This window comes from Condylura cristata, unplaced genomic scaffold (genome assembly GCF_000260355.1).
Source record: "Condylura cristata isolate star-nosed mole 26May11 unplaced genomic scaffold, ConCri1.0 scaffold00024, whole genome shotgun sequence".
NCBI lineage: Eukaryota > Metazoa > Chordata > Mammalia > Eulipotyphla > Talpidae > Condylura > Condylura cristata.
Genome location: NW_004567125.1, coordinates 18,311,792 through 18,320,770, shown reverse-complemented (window position 1 = coordinate 18,320,770; position 8,979 = coordinate 18,311,792). Strand labels below are relative to the sequence as shown.

General features: G+C 38.0%; 1 protein-coding gene across 2 annotated transcripts in view; it reads left to right on the top strand.

Annotated features, from left to right (window-relative positions):
- Positions 1 to 619: 619 nt before the first annotated feature.
- The window catches only part of CENPL (centromere protein L), a 15,653-nt gene continuing 7,293 nt past the window's right edge, over positions 620 to 8,979 (top strand). Inside the window, exons 1-3 of one of the 2 annotated variants that reach the window (XM_004688492.2) lie at positions 620 to 696; positions 4,838 to 5,014; positions 7,248 to 7,499. In XM_004688492.2, the coding sequence (XP_004688549.1) occupies positions 4,841 to 5,014; positions 7,248 to 7,499 (426 nt within the window). In that variant the 5' untranslated portion in view covers positions 620 to 696; positions 4,838 to 4,840. The remainder of the gene's footprint in view (positions 697 to 4,837; positions 5,015 to 7,247; positions 7,500 to 8,979) is intronic. The other variant, XM_012728965.1, reaches the window with a different exon arrangement.

Genomic DNA, 8,979 nt, shown 5'->3' with positions numbered 1-8,979 from the left:
GCCCAAAGACGCCCAAGATTACGGGAAAGACGGCCAATCAGAGCGGGAGGTGTGCCGCCATGCTTACTGAGGGCGGAACTCTAGGGAACGCTTCGTACGGGTCGAAAAGAGCGGAAGCGCAATACCGGGTGCTTGAATACCGTTCTTAGCTAGGGCCCTCGACCTTGCCCTCAGTTACAATGGCGACATGAGTTGCTTCTTTGACTGGGAATCGGCGCGAGGGAATCTTCTTGTGTCGAGCCGCAGAGCGAGTCGGGAAATGATTTTAAACCCTGTAGGCGGCTTGGGGCTAAATTGGCGCTTCTCAACGGCGGGGTTTCGGGGAGGCCATTGGGCTTTGAGCTCTGGTGGGGAGGGTCGAATTTGGGATACACTGACTCCGTGTCTTCCTGACCCCCCTGGAGCGAGGGTCGCACTGCGGGGTGACTGGGTCCGCGGAAATGTCCCTCCCGGGGTGAAGTCGCTGGGTTGACCTGGCGTCTGAGGCAGCAGAAGTCCCCTACGCCGCCCAAGTTTGTGGTCTTGGTGAGCCCGCAGTGTGGAGAGAGAAGGAATTCGGTAGGCCGGAATGTCATTTTGGCGAGTTTTTTACCTCAAGGGGTTTCACTTGCGACCGATCTTTGGATCCAGGCTTGGAGAATGATTCGTGAAGCCGGAATGGACAATAATAGCGTCATCACGACATCTTATTGGTAAGTGCGTTGTATTGTTCCAGAGTTGGCAGTAAACTTATTTTGGCCTGTCGTGTAATCGTTATCATTTCAATACTTGTGTGTTTAAATGATTCACTTGACGTGTGTGCTTCCAACTTCACTAGGCGCTGATCGTTGGCTTTAGGTATTGGTGGTAATGTAGAAAAGTGCCTTAAATCGGGTCCCGTTCCTCCATAACTCTATAGATACTCTTTGTTTGAGTAGCTAAAACCTACAGGATGGGCAGGATTTGTTCAAACAAGTGAGAGTTGTTTGTTTAATTGGTGATAGGTTGAATAAAAAATCAGGGCGCAGAAGACAGACTTGACAGCCACAAAGCACAGTTAAGCGGTAGGGGGCCTATGTTTGGGTGTAGGGCGGAGTTCTTAAGCTTTTGCGAGAACTGTCTGCTGGACCGTTCTTCACACCCCTCCCCTCCACTACTACACATGCCTACCGCATTTTGCACATAACCTTAGAAAGTTGTTGGTTTTCGGAGAGGTCATTTCTCCATGGGTCTTAGGGTAAGAACTGAAGTTTGGAAGATTAACCCGAATAGAGCAAGTAAACCAGGTATTGTACTTTGAAACCCAGCCAGAGAAGTTTTGAACTCATTTAGAATGTATGTGTGGATTGTTACAAGATCTCAAGCAAGGTAATGACAAGATTATAGTGGTGTCTATGAAAACACTAGTCATGGGTTAGGAAAGACTGGGAATAACATGAATGGCTAGAATTCAGTTCTTAATTACTCCAAATGAAGGCCAAATCTGATGAGGTTAGTAGCATAGATCCTTTGAAGATGGTAGAATGATGATAAGTTGTATGAAAAAGTGATACTGAGGGTAAAGTAAAAGATAAGGTGTACGGCAAGGGATGGAAGAGAATGAAGATGGAATTATTACTTTGTGAGAAACAAGGTAGTTGGGAAGGAAAGATTGTGAAATAATGCTTAGCTTTGAAACTTAGTTTGAGGACACAAAAGCTTAACATCCTACAAGAAATTGGAAATGTAAGTGCCAAATTCTGAGGAAGATAGAAATTTAGGAATCATGTAGAATAAATGTTTTCAGTGTATGAAGACACCCTGCTGAAACAGGAAGAACAAGAACCAGAAGGAATATAAGACAGAAGGAGGAGGAAAAACACCTTTAAAACTGAGGGACAGAAAAAACAGGTTTCTGAAAATTTAGAGGGGTAATGTCCAGTAAATATTTACTAGTGAGGAAGTAACTGTATGCGACATTATCAGGAGATTGGTTTTAAAAGGAATAAGATGGAATGGTTTTAAACTATAAATATTAATATGCAGTGGAAGAAAAGTATCCTGTAGAGAATAAAAGTGAGAGGTTTGAAGTAAACATTTGAGGGTATCAGGGAGATGTAAAAGAATTTGGAGATCCATAAAATTGGTTTGCAGATTATTAGAAAAAAAAATGACCTCATTTTTTTCCTTACAGTTGGAAGAAACATTAGGTCAACATATTTAACCTCTTAAATTAAAAATGTAAGGGAAAGGGCCCTCCCTGGTGGCACAACTGGTTAGGATGCTGTACTGCAAGCCAGCGCAACTGTTTCAGTGCAAATTTGATCCCTGCCCTGGAGGTGACCCACAAGGGCCAGCAGCAGCAGCAGACCTCTCCTGTTTGCCCGCTGCTCCCCTCAGCAGTGTACTTTAACTATCTGCCTGTTCTGCTCCCCACTCTGTCTCTGGTGAATCTTCTCACCTTCTGCACCTCTGGCCTGTACGCCAACTCTGTATGCATAAATAATAAATAACCCTTAAAAAATTAAGGGAAAAATTACACATCATGGTGTGAGGTAAGAAGGTAAAATAGGTGTAAAGTGCTTTCTAACCTTAAATGCATGAATTGAGCTACTTCATGGTACCATGACACTAAATATTCAGAGGAAATATCTTAAAACCAACCTTCTCAGTACTAATTATCCTTTTCTTACTGAATCAACTGAAATTTTTTTTTTTTGGTAACTCCTAGCATTTCTCTTGTTAGGAGCCAAACTCAATTGGGCATATTTTTACCTTGAAAGTGATCCCTATTTAATAACTACGTGAAAATAGTAGTAGATAGAGATAAAGATGTTCACTTTAGAGTTAGATTGTGTTCAAATTCTGACTCTTTAACTCTGTAATGCTGGTAAATTAGTTAACTTCCCTGTCTTCCCCTCTGCCAAATGGGGATATGATAACCCATACCTGAGATTGTCTAAAGATTAAATAAGATTGTTATTGTTCAGGACTGGAATGAGTGCCATGCATATGATGAATGCTCAGTAAATGTCAGTAGTTATTCCAAGTAACAAATTTGAATGAAACATTCAATGTAGATTGGACTGATTACAGTTGCACTTTCAATAGACGATTCAGTATATATTTAAAGTTTGAATGGTTTAGAGTAGATGCTATTAAAATTGTATGACATCTTACTCGGCATTTTATGAGCTGAGACCATATTTTTAATTTATGGAATTTTGTGCAAGATACAGACATATATCTTTGGCATACTGAAATTTAAGTATAGTAATAAGTACAACTTTTCACTAATGAAAAACATTTTTAAAAGATAACTGTCTACTTAGGTAGATGACTGGATTAGAAAGATGTGGTACATATATACAATGGAATATTACTCAGCAACCAAAAAAGAGAAACACATGTCTCTTGCAGCAACTTGGATGGAGCTGGAAAAGATCATGCTTAGTGAGATAAGCCAGAAAGAGAAAGAAAAATACCGAATGGTGTCACTCATAGCAGGAGTATAATGGACCAGGCGAGAAAATAACAAAAATAATGAACAACCATATACCAGAGACATTTTGTGGGGGTGGAGTGGGGAATGGGATCAAAAACGGGGGGCAGGGGGCGGAAAGGGAGGGAAATGCATGGGACTATGGTGGTGGCACAGGGGTGATTTGGTGATGAGAAACCCGCGGGGATTACAATCGAGATGGAAAAAAAAATGTGCAAAATGATGTAAAAATAAACTTTGTAATAAAAAAATAATAAAAAAAAGATAACTGTCTACTTAGGAGTTATTATTATAACCTTAAAAGCATAGCTTCTTTCAAAGGAAGTTAGAATTTTGGAGCTCTCTGAAATACTTTTGTACAACTCTTGTTTAACAGTTAAAGGGGACATAGCATTATATTGGGTAATTATATGTGAGAAATATAAACTGTGGTTTCAAAGTTTGCTGGGAGAACAAAAATTGCAAACCAGAAAATAAGCAAGGGATTACATGAATATAGGGCAAATGAGTGGTATAGATGTAGGTGGTCAAGAGTAGCCATGTGGGTTGGCATATTGTTAAAATCCAAAGATTTTATAGAACAACCTTGAAGGATTTTGTTAGACTTACCTAGAGGGATTTAAAAAAATATTTACCTTGAGATCTCATTCTATATACCCACACAGAGTATATGTATAATATAGGTATTTTGGGGAAAGGGGTTAAGAAAACCCTCCTCCTTGAAAGGGAATCGAATTCAAGAAGCATGGTTTTAAAGGTGATAGAATGAAAAAAGGACATTAATTGGGAATGTAGCTAATTTGTGAAAAGCATGCCAACAAAAATGTTTGTGTCTAGAAGTAGAAAAATAAGGATACACTGTAAAAAATGCCCAACAGAAAAGTTTGGAATTTAATCTCATCACTGTAAAAGTTTTTCGGAAAAAGTGGATGCCCTTAGGTGTGGAAATATTTAATTGCGTTACTAAGAATTGGCTAAGAAAGTAGCTTTAGGGTTGTAAGAGAGACTTGAATGAAGTACTTGAGAGAATATGTTTTAAAAAAATATATGTTTAATGACTGTGAAATAGGAATGAAAGTAGCAGATCACTTAGATTAAGTTAAGTTAGAAAATTGACAAGGATTTGAAAATGGACTTGGTCAGTACCTTTTGGAAGGAAGGGGATGAGAAGGAGGTGAATTTAGTTTTGAATATACTGTGTACAGGGATCTGTAAGATAGTAAAAAATAGGCTGTAGCCAATGAGAAATATGATAATTGGTTGAAAAATTGGGAGAGCAAAAGAACAGAATTGTTCAATTAGTAAGAAGAATAATCAGTAAAACTGTAAGCACAAATCAATTTTTTTAGTGTTTAGAAGTCTGGTTTTATTTTGTAGACCATGGATTCTTATGATACACCAGAATCGACACCTAGACCAAGAGCATCTTCAAAGCTTAAAGATTTATTTGTGGGCGCGACTCCTCTGCAGAAACGATTAGAATCAGTCCGGAAGCAGACTTCATTTGTCCCAACCCCACCTCGAAGGAAAATTCCCCATTGTTCACAACTGCAGGTATGCTTTTTGTATTTCTTTATATTACTCAGTATTGAGACTATCTGTGAAAAAAATAATAATTTTTGTTACTATTTATAATTTTTTTAGTATCTTCTTAATCCGTCAGGTAATAAAATGAGAAACAGTTAAAACAATTATGCACACTGTCTCCTTTAATCTGGAACTTTTCAATATTTCAATTTTGTGACTCTGTTCCCTCCCTGTCTATCAGTCTTTGGCATTCCATTGTGAGCCCTTCTCAGTCACTCATTCATTTGTTCATTTATTTATTTTATGGACTCATTAATTCCTGTTTTTCAGGTTTTTTAATTTATTACTGAATTATTATTATTATTTTAAAGATTTATTTATTTGTGCATACAGAACTAGAGTACATGCCAGAGGCTCAGGGGCGGTGAGAGGCTTCACCAGAGACAGAGTGGGGAGCAGAACAGGCAGATCAACGAAGTACACTGCTGAGGGGAGCAGCGGGTGGGTCAGGAGAGGTCTGCCACACCATGTGGTCACCTCCAGGGCAGGTGGGAATCAAACTCATGCGGAAGCGGCTTTAGATTCTCAGTGCTGTGCTTTAACCTGCTGCGCCACCAGGGAGGGCCACATTACTGAATTATTTTGTTGTTTAAGTTGTCCTAGATTTGTCTGGTGGCAACATGCTCTGTTTGGGTCACTAATAAATAAACTTGAAGGCCACAACATTAGTAATTTTTAATTTTACTAAAACATGAAATAAAATACTATTTAAAACAAGTCTGGTGTGTGGTTTTGAGTCATTTAGCAAGGAGCCTGGCTGATCAATCACCCATACTTTCCTTGTAACATTCTCTTGTGTTTTTTGGGACATGATGAAATTTTTGCTTCTTTGTGAAAACATTAGAGAAAAATTACTAGTATCAATAATGAAGTGATGGTTCTTACTAGAAAACAGAAATTGTATATAAATTAAAGGTTGTAATGTCTAACTCAATACTGCTTTGTATGTACAGTACAAGTTTTTTTTGTAAAGATTTAGTTTTATTTATTTATGTATACAAAAGGCCAGAGGTGCAGGGCATCAGGGCTGAGGGGGTGGTGAATTCACCAGAGACAGAATAGGGAGCAAAACAGGTAGATTGACTGAAATATACTGCTGAGGGGAGCAGTGGGTAAAACAGGAGAAATCTGTACCATGTGGGTTAGCTCTCTGGCCAGGGATCGAACTCCTGCTGCAGTAGCTAATAGTTTCATAGTGCTGTGACTTAACCCCTTGTGCCATATCATATCTTTTGATAATAATTAAAAAAACTTTGATAACTGTTTTCCAGGAATTCTCTAGACAGAACATATATTTTTATAAATTAGATAACTGTTGAAAGCCCAAAAGAGCTGGAGTTGTGAGATTATATTAAGAAGTATGCATTCTGTAGAAAGATTCAGGATAAAAGGAGGTGTCTACACAGGGGTGTATTGACCCTCAACAAAAGTGCCAGAACAAAAACATGTTTTGTTTTTGATGGTACCTGTAGTTCTAGTAGAGCATGACAAAAATACCCACAAGTATATTATTTAATTTACTGAACTAGGCATTGTCATTACTGCCAAACGTTTTAAAAAATTAGAACATATCAAATTAAATACTCCAGGAATAGTTATTATTTTCAAAATCTGTAACTGAAATTGCAGTTTTACTTTTAAAAACAAATGTTTTTGTTTTACTTTTAAAAACAAATGTTTGTCTAATATTTATTCAACACATGTTCTAGGTGACACTCTTCTAAGTGTTAGAAATGTGGTACTGAACAAAATAGACAAAAAGTCCCTGTTCTCTTCAGATTCATACTCATTGGGAAGACACACAGTAAAAATTAGACAAATAGATAATGTCAGATAGTAGTAAACACTGTGAAGACAATAAAGCAAGGTAAGAAGATATTGAGTGACAAAGATGGATTCTGTACAGATGCTACTTTAGATTGGGTGGTCTTTTGAGTGACATGTAGGCAGAAACCTGAACAAATATGCCATGTGAACACTCATGGAAAAAGCATTCCAAAGGGAAGTAGAACAAATGCAAAACCTGTTGAAGGATTTTCAGTGTCTTGCAAACTCCAGTTTGGTTGGAGTACAAAGGTCCAGTACCCAGGAATAGATTTGTATTAAGAACGAAGACACTATGGTTAAATTCTTGTTTATTAATGCTTACTAATTCTTAAACTTCTTTTGTCATGTTTCTTTTTTTTTGTTTTTCTTTTAGGAAAATGTTGATCCTCAAAAGGTTGCATTCCTTCTGCATAAGCAATGGAGTTTATACAGTTTAACTCCCTTATATAAATTTTCCTATAATAATCTCAGAGACTATTCTAGACTTCTGAGTGCATTTATTGCTGCTGAAAAGCAAAAAGGACTTGCTGTGGAAGTGGGAGAAGATTTCAATTTCAAAGTGATTTTTTCTACTCTTCTAGGAATGAAAGGAACTCAGAGAGACCCTGAGGCATTTCTTGTCCAGGTATACTATATAATCAGTATTTGCTTCCTAGGGAAGAGAATATGTATTTTCTTGGTTTGGAAATTGTGGTATTTTCTTACTGTTTTTAAAGTTGAAGTAACATTGGATTATGATGTAAGTTTCAGGTTCAACATGTATATTTTTTATGTTCATTAAAAGTCTCATTCCTTTACTGTACAATTTAAAAAATTCTTAGTCATTATAACCTTTATGTCTTGTTTAGCAAAATTGTAGTGATTAGATATGGCCAATAAAGTAGTATTTTTCCCACTATACGATGTAATAGTCACACTTGTTTTAGAAGACAGAAAAATACATAAAAATTCAAAGGACGGGCCCTCCCTGGTGGCGCAGCGGGTTAAAGCACTGCACTGAGAAGCTAAAGCCACTTCCGCATGAGTTCAATTCCCGCCTGCCCCGGAGGTGACCACATGGTGTGGCAGACCTCTCCTGACCCACCCGCTGCTCCCCTCAGCAGTGTACTTCGTCGATCTGCCTGTTCTGCTCCCCACTCTTTCTCTGGTGAAGCCTCTCACCGCCCCGAGCCTCTGGCCTGTACCCCAGTTCTGTATGCATAAATAAATAAATCTTTAAAAAAAAAAAATTCAAAGGACATTAAAAGCCATTTAACATTTTGGATCATGACAATCTGAATAAGCCTATATCTATTAAAAGAGTTGAATAATTGATTAATTACTTAATCAATAATTAATAACCTTTTAAAAGAACACTAGACCCAAGCAGGTTCACAGATAAGTTTTACCAAATAAGCAAGAAGTTATAGCATTTCTCTATAGTCTCAATAAATAGAAGCAGGGGAAGATTTTTAATTTACTCTATGAGGCCATCATTACCCTCATTCCAAACCAAAGGTATTTTTTTTTAAAGATGTATTTATTTATGCATACAGAATTGGGGTATAGGCCAGGTACAGGGGATGAGAGATTTCACCTGAGACAAAGTGGGGAGCAGAACAGGCAGATGTACTGAAATACACTGCTGAGGAGAGCAGCGGGCAGGTCAGGAGAGGTCTGCCACGCCATGTGGGTTACCTCCCTGGTGGGGATTGAACTTTTGCTGAAGTGGCTGTGGCCAGCTTCATAGTGATGTGGTTAACCCATTGTGCTACGAGGGAGTTCCCAAACCAAAGATATTTTAAGAAAGGAAAACTAGATCAGTATCTTTCAAGAACTTGGATATGTTTTACTATCTCTACAGTCTTTTTTTCTTTTAAAGATTTTCTTTTCTTTAATGCATATAAGAATTTGGGGGTAGGCCAGAGGCGTGTATAGTGAGAGTATTCACCAGAGACAAGAGTGGGGAGCAGAACAGACAGACCTATTGAAATACATTGCTAAGGGGAGCAGCAGATGAGATAGGGGAGGTCTGCTCTGCTATAGGCGGTTAACTATAACTAACAAAACTTTATTTTATTTTTTTGGCAGATAAGGCTTTTTTTTATAATAATTTTTTTTTTTTT